Source organism: Bicyclus anynana, chromosome 6 (genome assembly GCF_947172395.1).
Source record: "Bicyclus anynana chromosome 6, ilBicAnyn1.1, whole genome shotgun sequence".
In the NCBI taxonomy this organism is placed as follows: Eukaryota; Metazoa; Arthropoda; class Insecta; order Lepidoptera; family Nymphalidae; genus Bicyclus; species Bicyclus anynana.
Window position 1 is genome coordinate 14,889,529 of NC_069088.1, and position 18,016 is coordinate 14,907,544.

General features: G+C 36.6%; 2 protein-coding genes and 1 long non-coding RNA gene across 3 annotated transcripts; 1 reads left to right on the top strand and 2 right to left on the bottom strand.

The window, feature by feature from the left end:
* Positions 1-2,860: 2,860 nt before the first annotated feature.
* LOC128198150 (uncharacterized) lies at positions 2,861-3,970 on the bottom strand. Its single transcript, XM_052881999.1, has 2 exons — positions 3,300-3,970; positions 2,861-3,214 (listed from the first exon to the last, which is right to left on the bottom strand). The coding sequence occupies exons 1-2, from the start codon at positions 3,829-3,831 to the stop codon at positions 3,126-3,128; spliced, it is 621 nt and encodes a 206-aa protein (XP_052737959.1). The 5' UTR covers positions 3,832-3,970; the 3' UTR covers positions 2,861-3,125.
* A 5,279-nt stretch (positions 3,971-9,249) lies between these two features.
* On the top strand, positions 9,250-11,325 carry LOC128198148 (uncharacterized). Its single transcript, XR_008250885.1, has 2 exons — positions 9,250-9,412; positions 10,368-11,325. It is a non-coding gene; the product is annotated as an uncharacterized LOC128198148 (long non-coding RNA).
* Positions 11,326-15,851: 4,526 nt separating this feature from the next.
* Positions 15,852-17,324, bottom strand: LOC112054354 (uncharacterized 30.3 kDa protein-like). Its single transcript, XM_024094123.2, has one exon. The coding sequence runs from the start codon at positions 17,284-17,286 to the stop codon at positions 16,543-16,545; it is 744 nt and encodes a 247-aa protein (XP_023949891.2). The 5' UTR covers positions 17,287-17,324; the 3' UTR covers positions 15,852-16,542.
* Positions 17,325-18,016: the final 692 nt, after the last annotated feature.

An 18,016-nucleotide genomic window follows, 5' to 3' on the forward strand; every position in this document is an offset into this window, starting at 1 on the left:
GTAATTATTTTTGAATAGAATCAAATAATTAAAGTTTATATCTCTTCAGTGGATATTGTTGCTTGTCTGCTAGTTTCTTCTGATAAAATTTATGAGAAGAAACTAGCAGACGACGCACTTAATGCGTTCTCCTCGGAAGCAGTGGTAGTTACAATATTAATCCAGGATCCAAAATTCAGTAGGCCCACTGCAGGCTTACTATTTTTGACCTGTGTTAGTTGCTGTAGACGAAATTGAGATTTTGTGTAACAAATGTCATTCGCGCCTACGGACAACTCTTGTTGGATATCATGCATAGGCACTTAGATTTTCTCAATAAAGATCAAATTAGTGGATAGGCCAGTGGTCTAATACACTATTTTGGTCTTTATTATCAACTTATTGAAGTGAACAACAAAGTGTCATCTACATATTAAATGATATACACCGTAAGTACACAAGACATTTGTAATGTGTATCATACTAAGTGGATGACATGTTGTCAATTGATTTGTTTTTTTACTTTAATGGGATGATAATAAAAACCAAAATAAAAAATAGGCCAGCAGCAGGACAGGGATGATGACAGTTTTTTTTTAAATTGTATATAAATTAAGAGTATGCTATTAGTAAAGCAACTTTGTAAAAGTAACAGGGTATCTGCAATCATTACTTTCGGAGCTACAGGGATTGGAAGAGTCAGATTTGCGGCGCTGCCGCGGATCCCTGAAAAACGCCCCATACAAAATGGCACGAACTAATGACGTCGTAATTAATGTAGTGATCGTTAGAGTTGTATGTGGGTTCAAACAAAATTACTAATATCTCTGTTATTTGTGCGTTTATGTTTACAGTTCATATATTAAAAAAATGTCACATTTAATGTAAGGTAATGTGTAAAACTGTATGAATTTTCATCTAATTACGATAAAAGATTTTTAATAAATTTTGAGATTTATTATCTCATTTATTTTGCAAATATCGAGACAATCTTTGCTTTTTATGTATAGATTAGTTAACTTTGACCTTATATACCCGAATGTATCTTAAAAATCAATATAATCAAACCTAGTCATCATCCCCATTACCAGTCCGCCCTGAGCGTTGGATACTCGCTACGCCACTGCATACATGCAGAAAACAATGTACCTACGTACGTGTAAATACCACCTACGTACGCACCCTACATCTCACATTTACCTACTCATTAGTTAGTTCACGCACGCTTTACGGCGCCTTTATATTCCCGGTAGCCGAGGATGCTGTAAATTACGCTACCTGAGATCCAGCCACCGCCAGCGCCATTATTATTAAGACAGAGTGGAATGGAAACATAACGGCTGCGTTAGTGATACGTGGTGATACGATACGTTTCTGCTTTGAATACGAGATGATTTGATGACAGCCGATTGATTTAATGTAACCTCAATAGAATGTAATCGCACCCTCTTTTTCTACCTCTAAAGAAGAAACCCAGTCTCCATACAAACTCAAGTCAGAATGATGCAAATGATACAGAGGTGAACATTAGCATTAAATTAGGACAATCAAGGAGTTCTCATGAGGCCAATTTTTAAAGAAATCTGCATTTGGGTATTCAGTTAAATTACTTGTTACAATCGTGAGGAGACCTGCATACCGGAGAATTTTCTTAATTCTCTGCGTGGGTGAAGTCTGCCTATTGGTGGACTATTGACCTAACTCCTCTTATTCTGAGAGGAGACTCGAGATCAGCAGTGAACCGAGTTGATAATTAATGAATTAGGCTGTATTAGTATCACATAAAGTTAAGTATACGAGTAATAGGTTCGAGATATATCTATGTTATACGCGAGTGGAACTACGGGACAAAACTTGTCTTCTATAAGTATAAGGTCCTTCTGTAGGTGTAAATAACACTCGTAGAGCTTGTTACAATAAAATGATACACTACAATTTCTTGTTTTTTTACCTTCAAGGGTGGTTCTACATACCACCGTTGAAAGAAGACAGTAATTTATCCATATTGCAGAATAGAAGGATACGTAAATGTATTTTTCACGAAAATAAAAAACAAAATTAGATAATTTTAAGATAAGTATTTGAAGCCGATTTAACGTCCATTCTGAAAGCTATATATTGCACCGGCGTGCTCGTGTAGGACCGTTTTTCCAATGGCAAGTGGCTAGGAATGAAAGCCTTTATTGGTCGTAAATAGAAAATTACTCTCTCGGTCGACTCGAGTCATTTTCGCCGGACGCTCCCTTTTAATATTGGATGAAGACTGTTTTCCTCATCTGGGCCTCGAGTTTGTCGTGAAAATCGTTTTTTGAGAATACCAAAGGGCACTGAGGTTATTTATTTGATGTAAATATAATTTATTTTAATGCCCTGTGTTTGTGTTAAAATACAAATAACTCTGCATTATGTATTAGCAGAAATATTTTAACATAGGAACTTATTAGAGGGTGGGTGGTAGTTTATTGAAACTAACTTACGTGAAAACTTTACAAAAAGATAATTTACAATGAGATAATACTTAATATTATAGTGTTATTCATATTAATTGACTATGAAACAAGGGCAAAAATCACGTGATATTATAGTCCAAGAGCTGGTAAGAATTGTTGGGTAGGTATTTGAGGCAAGCTGAAAACTTGTCCTGTACCTCTCCAATTATATCCCAATACGAAACTGCAGACCTGGCTGGTGAGTAGCGGGGCTAAATCAACCCCCAAATTTTTAAAAATATTTTTTTTTTTTATCCAAAAATATACTTGAGGCAATTTGCAATTTTTATATATTGTAGTTTAATATTTATAGAATATAAAAAAAAATAAGCCAGACGATTCAGTCGGGGTTTTAACATTGCCAGGCGCGTTCAAAAATATTTTGTAAAAAAATATAAAAAATGTATTTGAGGCAACTTGAAATTTTAATAGAGTATTATTTATAACTAAAAAATAAGACTCTCAAAAAGACAGATCATTTCGGTGGGACTTTTTACCTGCCAGGTGATCTTATAAAGTAATGATTACAAAAATATAAAATTACAAAATCAGATTTATTGAAATAGAAAAATTATATACTAATAATACAGCTGCAGAATTATTATGAGTATACAAATATCAATGTAATTAATTCCCTGTCATATCAGAAAGAAATTGTCATTCTTCTTCTGTAGATGCTCCTTCATCAGAGCTATCAGAATCAACTTCAGATTCATCTGTGTCTAATTCGGATACCCCTGCATTATCTGCGAAAAGTAATATATATGGATTGATTAAATAAATCATAGTAATTAAAATACAGCAGTTAAAAAAAAAACTATGTATACGCACCTGTAGTATCATTTCCAATATTATTTTGTTTATTGTTTTCATGAACAATAGCGTCGAATAGTGATTGCGGCATACAATCTCCGTCGAACCAGTGGAAATGTAGCGTATCCTCATGAAGTGTCCATCCGTTTCTATTCGGTGTCAAACTGCTGGGGAATCGCAAATATGCATTTCTCCAAATACTCGTTATATATTGCGTTCTTAAAAGATGTTGTTGTAATTCAGCTTTGCACGGAGGTAAAGTAGAGGGATCACAATTTTTTAAAGATTTTTTGAAAGGTTCATCTTCAGTGTTAGCTTTGTAAGTTACACAAAATTTTTGAAACCTTCTTATAACCTTCTTATAACAATTTGTATGATAACCGTCTGTAAGGTTAGGAATCACTGGCAAAACAATATTATTATATTTTAATCCATGATGTTTACGGATCTCTAATACTTCGTGACTTTTTTTTAAAGTTTTCTCTACAAACGCAATCACTTTATCATCGTCTTTTTTGCAAATGACACAAACTAATGTTCCACTAGACATTTTAAAATAATTTAACTTATAAATCGTGTAGCACAAATATTAGAATACGACTGAGAATAACAACTCCGAAATTCCAACTAAAAATCACATGGTAGTATGGCTGTAGTAAGTCACGTGACCTCGCCAGAGCCAATAGTAACGCAGCTAGCAAGAACGCAGACAGCTGCCGATAAACGCTCTATCTCACTCTACAGTTTGTCTATAGCGCTTCGCACTCGCACCCATACAAAATTTGTTAGATCACCTGGCAGGTAAAAAGTCCCACCGAAATGATCTGTCTTTTTGAGAGTCTTATTTTTTAGTTATAAATAATACTCTATTAAAATTTCAAGTTGCCTCAAATACATTTTTTATATTTTTTTGCAAAATATTTTTGAACGCGCCTGGCAATGTTAAAACCCCGACTGAATCGTTTGGCTTATTTTTTTTTATATTCTATAAATATTAAACTACAACATATAAAAATTGCAAATTGCCCAAGTATATTTTTGGATAAAAAAAAAAATATTTTTAAAAATTTGGGGGTTGATTTAGCCCCGCTACTCACCAGCCAGGTCTGCAGTTTCGTATTGGGATATAATAGGAGAGGTACAGGACAAGTTTTCAGCTTGCCTCAAATACCTACCCAAAAATTCTTGCCAGCTCTCCTACTATTAGGTCGGAGTATTCCCGTACCCGACTAGTTTCGAACCCATATGGGGCCCTTAGGCATGAGCTGGTTCTTGCAACGCGGCACGCTCCAGACTGAAAAAGGGCCCCGTATGGGTTCGAAACTAGTTGGGCATACTCTGACCTAATATCACGTGAGTTTTAGCCGTGTTTCATAATGAATTAATATAAAAAAAAACTTAGTGCATAAACACTTTTCGTAGCCCATCTGTTAATCTGATACTTCGCATCTGATATAGGTATGCTAGAGACAAGTCCTATATACCTAGCCCTGAGTCCGTCACCACATTTGCTTGTGTGATTACGCAGGCATCTCCTTATTTCTTTTCAATGGTTGCCGGCAATGGTGCTTGGCTGCAGAAATAAATATTCTTTAATATAGTCTTTAAAATGTGCGTGTTGCCAGCCTACGAATTCGAGCTTTGGTCGCAAATTATGAGCCTTATTAGAAGGCTCGATGTAACCCAGCGGGCAATAGAGCTAGTTATGCTTGGAGTTTCTCTGCGTGATCGAATCAGAAATGAGGAAATCCGCAAAACCAAAGTCACTAACATAGCTTAGCGAATCGCGAAGCTGAAGCGGTAATGGGCAGGCCACATAGTTCGAAGAGCTGAAAGACGTTGGGGTCCCAAGGTCCTGGCATGGCGAAATTTCACTGGAAAGCGCACTGTTGGTTGACTCCACACTAGGTGGACCGAGGATATCAAGCGGGTTGCAAGGAGCCGCTGGATGCTGGCGGCTCTATACCATTGTGTTTGGCAGTCCATGCAAGAGGCCTATGTCAAGCAGTGGACGTCCATCGGCTGTTAATGATGATGATCATGATGATGATTGCGGTAGTACTTCTCTGAACAAGTTTTTTCATAACCAACTCGCATAATGATCAATAGTGGCCTATTTTAACGGCCCATTACAAGGCCTGGTCTCTTTCCTTCTAGGAAAAGGGGATATGGAGTGTAAAATCACGACGCTGTTTCAATGCGGCCGTAGAAAAAAATTCAATTACATTTAAAATAGGAATTTAGTTTATCTATACTTAATATTATAAAGCTGACGAGTTTGTTTGATTGAACGCGCTAATCTCAGGCACTACTGGTCCGATTTGAAAAATTCTTTCAGTTAGATAGCCTATTTATCGAGAAAGGCTATATATATATATATATTTTTTTTTACGTAGTATAGGCTTACGCTTGACCAAAATCAAGCCTGATGGAAAGCAATGATGAGGTCTAAGATGAAGCGCGCTTGCCTAGAAGATGCCTATTCACGTATTCCTACGGGAAAGGGAACCACGCGGTTCAATCAATCAAAAATAAATAGATATGTTATCCCCGTATTCCTACGGGAAAGGGAACCACGCGGGTGAAACTGCGCGTTGTCAGCTAGTGTCGTATAAAACTGTATCTAAATAAAAGAGTAAACAAATGTTTATTCCTTGTAAAGCCTAATTTCCAAGAGCTTATAACATGTGTCGAAAGCTCGGAGATTAAAAGTGTAATTTCCGATGGCATGTCGGCACTTCCTTCGGACACTGCCGGACTATGATTTATTATCATGAAAACGATGTAGCTGAACCCTCTAGTCGCTTCATTGCTCTACATTTTGTACAAGTATTGCACCTTTTGATAAGTTAATGTTCCAGTTTCAAATTTTCTTTTCAAGGCAACTTAAGAGTATTTAACTCTAATTTGGAAACTTATTGAACTCGAAATCAAATTTTGTGGCTTCACATCGTAGTGAAACTCTATTACCACCATTATCAACCCATATTCGGCTCACTGCTGAGCTCGAGTCTCCTCTCAGAGTGAGAGGGGTTAGGAAAATAGTCCACCACGCTGGCCCAATGCGGATTGGCAGACTTCACACACGCAGAAAATTGGGCAAATTCTCTTGTATGCAGGTTTCCTCACGATGTTTTCCTTCACCGTTTGAAACACGTGATACTTAATTACTTAAAATGCACACAACTGAAAAGTTGGAGGTGCATGCACCAGACCGGGTTTGAACCCACACCCTCCGGAATCGGAGGCAGAGGTCATATCCACTGGGCTAAACTCTATACTGATAACTAATTGATCGGTGATACTATCGGCGTAAGGCGATCAGTCTAAGGCGTATTCTATTTTGGAAGTCTATCAGCTTAATATGTATCAAACTTACTTAGTCATTATTTAATTTATGTATGTACCTAGTTACACATTTTTGCAGCTTATTTTTCATTTTCTCTGTATAATTGTTTTGTGACTTTTTTTTTAATTCTTAGCTAAGTTAGCCCTTGACTACAATCTCATCTGATGGTAAGTGATGATGCAATCTAAGATGGAAGCGGGCTAACTTCTTAAGAGTGATGAAAATCCATACCCTTTCGGTTTCTACACTTAGTAATCTATTATCATAATAGCATCAATCAACAAGTTAAATGATCAAATTGCGCTGCGTCAGAGAGGTCGTTAAAACCAACCAAACTAAAAAAAGAGTTTTGTAGTCGAAAACAAGAAGAGATAAACAAATTTTAAACGACTGTAGGTAGCGTGAAAATAGTATTTTTAAAAAGCTTTCGCACAGTCGTAACGGAGAGCTTAAGAAAAATATGAATACCTATTTGCATATTCTCGCAGTGTACCCTCGGAGTGTCTGCCGTAAAACAAGTGGAGGCTTTGTTCGATTCGTAGGCATCGCTTTATTTATGTGCGGGTCCCCCATTAGTACCGCCTCCCCCCGTGGGTGCACCTGTAAATTGCAATATATTTGCAGTTTACGTTTTTGCGGCCGTTTTTTTGCCTTTTTTTTACCTAGTTTGAATGCTTTTCTGGATATTTACTTATTTATATATTTTATCTTCTTTTGAATTTCCAACAAAAAAAAAGTAATCCTGTCCTACTATTATAAACGCGAAAATTTGTATGGATGTTTGGATGTTTGTTACTCTTTACCGCCGCTACTGCTAAAGCGATTTGGCTGAAATTTGGAATGTAAATATATTTTACTCTGGATTAACACATAGGCTACTATTTATCCCGAAAAAATCCATGATATGCATGTTTGTTACTCTTTCACGCCTCGACTGAACCGAATTAGCTGAAATTTGGTATTGATATATATTATAGCATGGATTAACACATAGGCTATTACTTTTATCCCGGAAAAATCCATGGTTCCCGAGGGATTTGTGAAGTCGCGGGCGTCCTCTAGTATAAACTATTTAAGTCTAACTTTTGAAGGAGTTTAGTTTTATACTAATGTGTCATCATTATATGTATGATGTTTAGGTATCTTTTATTTATAGTAGATATATAGAGAATATTATTGGGACCGTTAGGTTAATTCAGATAGATAGGTAGGTAGGTATAATAGATAAAACTTCATTTTCCTAAACGAGGCAACTAATTAATTTAATAATTGATAAAACCATTATTGATTTATTATATGTATGTATTTTGTTTTCCGATGTGGTTGGCTGAAACTATAAAAAAAATTCCTAAAAGGAAAGTTTTTATATGTTCTACATAGTTCAGCGGAACTTCCCACTCTCAGCCCAAAATACTTACATTACGATTTTGAACATTCAAACTTCATCCACCTCCTGTCAAATATTCTTTTAAAAAAAGTTTGCATTAATCTTTCGAGCATGCTCAGATGGACAGCTTGGGGTATCAAGCGAAATGTAGGTCCGTGATATAAGCTTAAGTTAAGCCTTAACAGCTCCACGCTTAAGGGGTCGAACTCAACATCAAGAGGATATGGGTTCGATCCCCGCCCTTTGGATTTTATGTGCCCACTCCTGGCTCTCTGTAACTCATAATGTACGGCTTAAAGGGATCATTTTCAAGCCATAAGGGTTTTTCATCTTTTATACAAGATAAACCAATTTTATCAAAGTTATGTATATAGTCATCTATACTTAGGTATAATAAATCTATAGAGAAGTCCAATCTGTACATGAAATATATTTCCAAAATAATTATCATGATTAGTGATCGATACTGATGCCAAATATACTATCAGTAAAATTTTCGTCTGTCTGTCTGTATGTTCGTTATAGAAACAAAAACTACTCGACGGATTTTAACGAAACTTAGTACAATTATTTTTCAGACTCCTGGGCAGGTTATAGTATACTTTTCACAACGTTACGATCAGGAGCAGAGCAGTGAAGGGAAATGTTGGGAAAACGGGAGAAGTTACTCCATTAACATACATAAACCTGGCTGAGTTTGATGTAGGCTCGTCTCGGACCAAGGCGCGTTTGTAACCCTCGTAACTTTAATTTTAAGTTTTCGAATTATTATTATCACCATTATCTTAAGTTTAATATTATTACCTGACGTTTTGAAAGAGCTTGTAAACTAACCCTATTTAAATAAATAAATTTACAGCGTTACTCGTACTAGTGTAAGGGCTGGATTAAAGAGGTCTAAAGGCGGACGAAGTCGCGGGCGTTCGCTAGTACGTAAATATACGTAAAACAATGTTTTACGTATATTTATTTACGCACTAGTGAACCGAACCGCCTAGTAACATGTCATGTTACTAGGCGGGCCGAAATAGGTATCTTTAGAGTATTTAAAAAAATGTTGCGTGGGAATTCCCAAACGCTTATCGAGGCGTTTCCCCTGACTAAAACGGGAACTAATTCTGCATTTGTTGTCAGCGCACGATCTTAGTCATATACCTAAGAGGGACAGTCCCGCGTTGAGAGAATACTTTCCTTTCTTCTTCGCATGCAATAATTTACGTACAGGTAAACAGGTGAAATAAATATAGACGATAGTTTTCGTATTCGTCAGTATTGTGCCGTTACTAAGTGAAGGCGCATGTGATAGAGTTGTTTGAAGCGTGCTTTAAAAAATGAATTTTTGTTTATTAAACATATTTTTGATTTTTGTTGTCTTCGCGATTGTCGGTATAAAAGGTAATTATTGCGTACTTAATGAATGAATTTATTTATATAGCCCGTATAAATATCGTCCACAGTGAATTCAGTTTTATATTCAGTTAAAGTTTTTTTTCCTACACAATTAGGTATTGTTAGATCTCAATAACTGTATTGATGTTGTCTCAATGAATGTTATGTGTGATTCTTATCAATAGCATAGCATATGAGCATAGTAAAGGTTAAAGGAAATTCCATTTGTAGATATGCACAAGGAAAATATTATGAATTTGTTGATGTGATTTGTTTGACGTGGGAAAATTATTTCTGGCTGTAGTCAGATATTATGTTATTTTTATTTATGCATTAATTTTTGTTGTCATTATAATCACGATTATAATTCTTTTTATTAACAAATTCTTCAGTCCTTTTAGAGTTTATAAGAGAGAGGGATAGACATACATACCTACCAATGTTTATTTACTCTGATGGGTCCGTCACGCTGTTTCAATGCAGGCTGTTGGGTTTTTGTTTTTTAACGATCCTTATCAGATGTAACGTTTTATATATTATTCGAGGCATGAGGTTGTAAACCACCAAATCTTAACAACTTTAAGAAGAATTACTTTCATTGTCAAAACCAAACCCTATGATTCACTACTAAACAATTAGATGTCCAACGTTAACTACGTAATATATTCCATTTATTTCAAAGTTTATTATTTATTTAATTTCATTATTCAGTTTTTAACCGATTTCAAAAAAGGGGAAGGTTCTCAATTAGACGCGTATTTTTTTTAAATGTTTGTTAAGTACTTACCTCATAGCTTCGTCGTTTATTAACCAATTTTGAAAATTCTTTTTGTTTGAATGAGTGGGTATACTTCCAGATTGGTCCCATTTAATTTTCATGAAATACGTCTTCGAAGTCGGTTCGATTTATGTTAAAACGATTATTTAGATATTTAACTACTTATCTGTCTTCATTTTTCAGATGTGGAGTCAAGGATTAGTGACCGTCACATATGTCGCTATGACTGTTCATCTTATTGCCAGTCACGTGGCAAGAGTGACGGACACTGCGGCCATCGATCCTGTGTATGTCGACAATCGATAGAACCGTAGACGTGGAATCATGGAAAACTAATTCCCGTATCATCATGACTGTCATACTTAGGTACATGTACGTACTGCAAGAGCGAAGGACATAACTACTACGACTGTCTGAATCTCTTGAATATGAACCAATGGATTGTGCACTCGTAAATGCTCTACATAATAGATGAGAGCGAAGATGCAGAATCATTGAACGTTAATCAACACAGCTATCAACGTGACTGATGATACTTACAGATCGTGATATGGTTTGGCTTTGGTAGTCAAACTTACGTAAAATTTCCGTAAAGTACTCGGGACATATGACAAGAGCAATGAATTCTGAATGGAAACAGTAATAGATTTTTACTAGATTGCCCCTCTAAGCCGAGGTCCGGGTCTCAAAAGGGAGAGATTTGCCCGACGCCGCCGCCCTTAGAGATTCGTTCTGCTCACATCTTCTACTTCTGCTCCAGGGCCCCATCAGGCGATGCTTCTGCGCTCGTGGTGATGCTGCTGAGGTCCTATTAGGAAGCTTTACAAAGTCAGAAAAAAAAATAGATGTTATGTCTAAAATCTATAAAACAGTACATAATTATGGACTCTAAGAATATTGACTGCCATGACTCTTATCTTAAGCTCACGAATACAGTGATAATAACTTATTATTATCATAGATCCTGATTACGAGTATGTCGATGTGAGACTGTACAACTACAGATGTAGCAAGTCAAGCTTCTTGAGTTTTTTATCGAGACTTACTAATATAATTGTTTTTTTTTATATTTGTGAAATTTTCATAGAACGTTTGGTGAAAATTATTCAGCTATCAATTATTATATATATACATATTTTCATTTCATGGTTTTTTATTAAACTTGTATTTTACTTAACTCCTTTTTTACAAAATCGTGAAGGTAGTATTCGGTCTTTTTGCCAACGCGATTTTGTACTGCAACATACTTGGTGACAAGTCTTTATTACAACAATGGTCCACAATGGACCTGTCATCAGTAAGTAATACTGAAATAAGTACCTTTTAAAAAATAAAAAAAATATTTGACCGACTTCAAAATTACAAAAAAAAAACATACATACAGCCGAACGCAGAACCTCCTCCTTTTTGGAAGTCGGTTAAAAAAGTTTCTACTAAATTAAAACACGAAAAATAACATTGTAATATGTGCTACCTTCTGATCAGTTTGAAGGCAGTGTCAAGCCAGTAATGAGTAGAAACTTTTATGAAATTTTGGAGTCGGTTGAATTTTTTTTTCATATTAAAAATCTAGGTAGATACTGTCGACTCCGAAATTATTTAATAATCTCGTCGGCTTCAAAAATGGTTAATCTTTAGATATCATGCCAGTAATGCAGAGTGGTAGGGTAACATCGAGGTTCTTAGTCTCAGGGTAAACTCTGAACACGTTTTGTATGCTTTGATCGCAGCTGACGTGGGATCAGCTTCAAGAGCTTTGGAATTGCAAATGTGCAGAGCAGCCGCAACCTCCCGCTTCGTCCTGCTGTGTGCTTAGGTGCGCTTAGCTTCGGGAACATTCGGGACTCCGTACTAGCTTTGCATACGATTTTTACTTGATTAAGGAGGGTTATGATTTTGTCCAGTACTACGTGGGAATTCAGTGATATTTTATACTATAGATAGGTTCTTAAGCTTACAAAATCACCGCAAAAAGTGATCCGAATTTAGCTACACTACTACACAGACACTACACACATATGCACAATTTTGTCTTTAATTCCATTATATCATAGCGGGTAGGAACCTCTGAACAAACAACTCGACGTGACATTGTAGACAATATTTAGGTACCTATTATTTCTTTAAACAGTTAACGATCGTTGTTTAATAAGTGACTAAATGAAATTGAGACGCACATTTGTCGGCCTCAGTTTTGAGGCGCTAGTGTTATCATCCTATCCTTATCCCTTATCCCTATCATAAGTATAAAATATCGTTGTGAGAATGTTTTATAATTGAGAGTAATTTCTAGCTATGTATGAGGTTATAAACTTTAGGGTGGCATTTATAACAAAGTCTATCCTATAAATATGAATAGATACCTGATTTGTATTAATTAACTACATTTAAAATTGCCTCTTTTGGTCCGATAAATTAATCCATGCTATGGATTAAGGTTTACATATTAGATGTCCTGGCCCTGTAGCTATATTATACTTCGATTCTCTTTCTACAAACGCTAACGCTTCGAAAATTAAAAAAAGTATGGGAAAGGCATTTGCTATCGACAGATCACATGATCAAGTTGTCGATCGGATCTGCCATTTCCATAGATTTTGTTAGTTTTCGAAGCGTTAACGTTTGTAGAAAGAGAATCGTCGTGCCACTTGGCTACAGGCCCTGGGTTCAAGTTCTGGGTCAGGGATTTCTTTCTTTTCAGAAATTATTAGTACCTAAAAGCGCGGAGTTCGATAGTCAGTTATGTGACCCCCATACCGGATAGGACTATTCTCCTATAAAAATGAGAGGTGTTCGACTAATAGTCCACCACGCTGGCACAATGCGGATTGGCAGACGAGAGGACGTTAAGCCTATATAAACATAAAGTTATACATTGAGGTACGCACACACTTATAAGAAAACACCAAGTAGAAACCGAAAGGGGTGTGGATTTCATCCTACTCCTAAAAAGTTGACTCGCTTCTATCTTAGATTACATCATCATCGTCATCATCACTTACCAGGTGAGATTGTAGTCAAGGGATAAATTGTAGAGAATAAAAAAAACGGGTTTTCTACAAATTACACTTCGATTAACAATAATATACCTAATCCGTTTTAACTAATTCATCCATTTGTCAGAAATAAAAAAAAAATAAAAAGTAGCTTTCTATCATAGCGAAATTTGTGCTATTTTAAAAGGTAAATAATAATTTACAAGTCTTATTACCTACTAGTAAATTCTCTACCTTAATAAATGAATGACTAAACGAATTCCTGGAAGCAATTTGTTCACAACTTCCAGTTATCCTTGAACATATTATCTGTGCTAATATTTGTTGATACGACTAGGTCCATCAGGTTGTTGACTTCGCTTCGGTTAATCCCCCGATTTTACAAACTTGTTTCGTTGCATACGTACCCAGGTACCTACTTACGATCTGAATACGAAACGATAAGCGAATGTTGAATACAATGCGTTTTAATGTAGGCTTTCTTTTTGTTTAAATCAATAAACGCGGCAATGGAAATGTGATATGATACGGTATAATTTGTATCATTGTTGCACTCGACTACGTGTGATATCTGCGGCAAATAAAGCATTGATCTACTTCCGACACTATTTTAAACATAATGATTTTAAACACTTGTAAAAACTCGAAATTTGTATGGAATTGGTTTGTATTATTTTTTAACCGACTTCAAAAAAGGAGGAGGTTTCTCAATTCGACCGAATATATATTTTTTTCCATACAAAGGTGTTATGTATGCCGTGTGTGTGGTCTTAGTGGGGTCCTGTATCAAAAATTAGTTAGGGGGCCCAATAGACGGACGGTAAATCCCGAAAAATCTCTTTAATTTTTTTTACTTGTGTCAAGTCTGGAGCTTTTATTTTTTCCCAGGTCACCACCAGATTAAGTAATATTGTAGATTGATCGGTATCAACCCATATTCGGCTCACGGCAGAGCTCGAGTCTCCTCTCAGAGTAAAAGGGGTTAGGCCAATAGTCCACCACGCTGGTGCAATGCGGAGATTAAGAAAATTCTCTGGTATGCAGGTTTCCTCACGATGTTATCCTTCACCGTTTGAGATACGCGATGTTTTAATTTCTTAAAATGTACACAACTGAAAAGTTGGAGGTGCATGCCCCGGACCGGATTCGAACCCACACCCTCCGGAATCTAATAACATAATAGTATTATAGAACTCTGTGCTACGGGCACATAGTTCGAAGAGCCATTGGACGTTGGGGTCACAACTACCAAGGTGCTGGAATGGCGACCTCTAGAAAGCACAGTGTCCGTCGACCCCTCACCAGGAGGGCTGACGACATCAAGCGAGTCACAGGGATTCCCTGGATGCTCAGGATCGTGATGTTTGGAAGTCCCTACAAAAGGCCCATGTCTTGCAGTGGATGTCCATCAGTTGATAAGATGATGATGACAAAAATGGATACTAACAATACTATACTACGATCTAGGCGAGGCGGTGCTAATCATGCACCGGGTGGCTCCAATGAGCTGTGAGCTTTAAATTTTATGTGAATGATAAAAGGAAGGATGCGACATGCGTATTATAAATAGCTTTACGAACTACACATGTGTCGTAGTGTTATTCTGAATTCCAAACATGAAAGCCTGCTTGTTGTTCGCGTTCTTTTTACTCCTGACCTTAGCTGGAAGCGAAGAGTTAAACGGTTAGTATAGTTTCTTCTTCTTCAAGTCTTTTTCTGGCTATTGTAACTATTGATGTATAAATCTAGGAATATTTATTTATTTTCATCATAACTTAAAACTAGCCTTACAGGTATCACCTAATTCGCTAGCTTAGCACTATATTATAAATCTAAAACTTAATTCTGTTTACCTAAATATACACATTACAATGAATACTACCTACTTAGTATAACAAATACACCACTCAGCAATCCCTGTGAGTTCACTCAGAGTACAAGAGAAGATGTCGATGTTCTCAGCTACGACGTTCAGAGAATATTATGTAGTAGTTACTCGGTAGTCATTATTATGTGACATTTTGTAAGGAAGAATCTTAGAATACTATATTGTATTGTGTATGGCAAATTTATACACCATAAAATATAATTGCGTAATAAAAAATAAGTTACATTAATCTTGCGGACGCCCGCAACTTCGTCCGCGTGTAATTTAGTTTTTCACAAATCCCTCGGGAACCATGGGTTTTCCGGGATGAAAAGCAGTCTATGTGTTAATCTAGAGACAAATATGTTTCCTTTTCAAATTTCAGCCAAATCGGTTTAGTAGTTGCGGCGTTAAAGAGTAACCAAACAAACATCCATACAAACATTCGCGTTTGTGTCAAATTAAGTTTCCTCAATCTTGTGTTAAACTACTGTGTGCAATCGTCAATATCGCGCAATAAGTCAAAAATATTGCATTATCTGTGTGGGTCGTCTACTATAAAATGCATATAAAATGTCATCTTAATCGGGTAGTACAGTATATGTTAAGGTTCTAATTGGTAGGTGTATATTCTGTTTCAGGTTCCCACAAAGTAGAAAAGAGACAAATAGTCAAGCCGCAGACGATTATGGTGAAGCCTCCGCCTGGTTGCGTGTTTTACGAGTGCATTGCGAGTTGCAGGCAGCGGGGTTCTCGGAGAGGTGGATACTGTACGATTAATGGATGCCAATGTCTTTGATAGTGCTGTGAAGAGAATTAGCGAAAAATAAAAAAAAAACCTCTATAAAAAGTAGTTTTATTCTATAAAAAAATACTTAGGTATCTTATTTTAATAAAAATACTTCCTAGTTATTGTGATGATCGACTCAGAAATGCAGAGATCCGTAGAAGAATCAAAGTCACTGACTTCGCTCAGCGAGTCGCGAAGCTAAAGTGGCAATAGTAAGGGCATATAGTTCGAAGAGCAGATGGACGTTGGGGTCCCAAGGTGCTGGAATGGCGACCCCACACAGGAAAGCGCAGTGTTGGTTGACCCCCTAATAGGTGGACCAAAGATTGGTGGTTGCAGGGAGCCGCTGGTTGATTCGAGACCGCGGTATTTGGAAGTTTATGCTAGAGGCCTATGTCCAGCAGTGGTCGTCCATCGGCAGTTAATGATCATGATGGATGGAATTTAGACGAAGCTAAACCGTCCCAAAGAAAAGGAAATTTATTCAGCGTGGTATTAACTCCGGTATTCCGGTTCTCATATATCCACAGATACATCTGTAGATATGTGAGAAACAATATGAATATGCATGGATTTTAAAGGTATCCCGGCGGGAATCGGCTTGCATGAACTCTTCGCCGCTGCTGTTTAATTATACGATGTTTATAAGTACACTAGGATGGTACTTGTAACATTTTATTTTCAAGCTTAATTCTAGACAAACTTTTAATATTTTCCTTTATTAACCAAAGTGTATGGGCTAAGAAAATAATTTGATATAGTAGTGGGTACGATGATTCGACCAATGAGCGACAGATCTTTTACAACTTTCCTTTTTCCCGTCCCAAAGTAATACGCTTGTACCACGAGCTTGGAACAGTAGCTCGGATTGGTAGACCATATATCCGTGGTTATTTTGTACGTGATGTGCCTGGTTTTTAATGTACCGCCGCTCGGGTTGTAGTAAGTGTGGTCGGCCCATACCGCGGCTTCGCTCGCTGCGGCACCACTTTTGCAACGGTACACCGTCGTCCAATCAGAGCGGTGTTCGTCGAACCACTTGTCTTTCTTGACTTGTCGGTTGTTGTCCTTTATCCCGTTCTGCCACCCATCCCCACCTTTCATTTCTAACACCCAGTTGTCGGTCGTCATGATCGCTGCATGTGCCACCAATCCACCTATACCACGACCGGTTATAAGAATATCACCTTTCCTCACTGTATTGATGAAGCGGCGCTTGTTATCCGCAACGCTTCGCTTGCTCATTTTCCTTTGATACAAAGATTCCTGGGTATCCGGTAGTAGGCCGAAGTTGTTCATAATGAGCCATTCGTCATATTTAAGTGGCAGAGTATCGTTCAACGCAATATATTCTGTATAAATATTCCTAAAGATATTTCGTTCGTCCCTCTGGAATGTTTGCAGTGGATATTTTTCCGTATTGATTATTCCCAGGTCGACGCCGCTCATGTATGCCCTGTGGGTTGTCTCGTTTGATGGGTAAAAATTTTCGCCTGCAATCATGGATGCGTTTAATTAAAGCCTGCATGTTTCAAATATGCTTTACCTACGACATATTCATTAATTTTTCACTTTAAACTGGCACGGTTTTTCAAAAGTTACATATTACGGAATCTATCTGTTGCTTCCAATTAATTAAAATTATTTGCGAGTTAACATAATATTTATATTTCAAGTTTAGTCACATCACTAATTGCTTCGTGGTTTCGACGTTCTCTACTAATTTTCAAGTCAAAAAATATCAAAATTAAAATGTAATGTAAAATTAATGTTTAAGCACTGTCTAATACTTATTTTGTAAGTAGGTAGGTGCTGCATTTCAAATCTATAAATAAAATAAAACAAAATGCTATGCTATCTCAGCACTGTTAGTAGAAGTATGGGGATCGTCAATTACAACGGTAAGAAAACTTTTGTTTCAATAAATCTTATTAGATAAGTATACAGAAAAAATACTTACTAGTTTGTAATTCATCATCACACCAAACAATCTGCTTCGTAAACAAAAGCGTAAATAAAATATTAGTTAAAATATTTTCAAACATGCTGAAGGATACTTCACGAATGTCTCATCAAAATTAACACCAGCCTTATATTATTTATGCAAACTGAATATCGGATTTAGAATCAGACGGTTTATAGGGGATGTTTATATTGATAAGACATCTGAATCATTTGT

Coding starts and splice junctions, on each gene's coding strand:
- LOC112054354 (XM_024094123.2), bottom strand. CDS start 17,286: ATGAGCGGCGTCGACCTGGGAATAATCAATACGGAAAAATATCCACTG.
- LOC128198150 (XM_052881999.1), bottom strand. CDS start 3,831: ATGTCTAGTGGAACATTAGTTTGTGTCATTTGCAAAAAAGACGATGAT. Junction 3,215..3,299: donor TATTGGAAATGATACTACAG/GTGCGTATACAT, acceptor TACTTTTCGCAG/ATAATGCAGGGGTATCCGAA.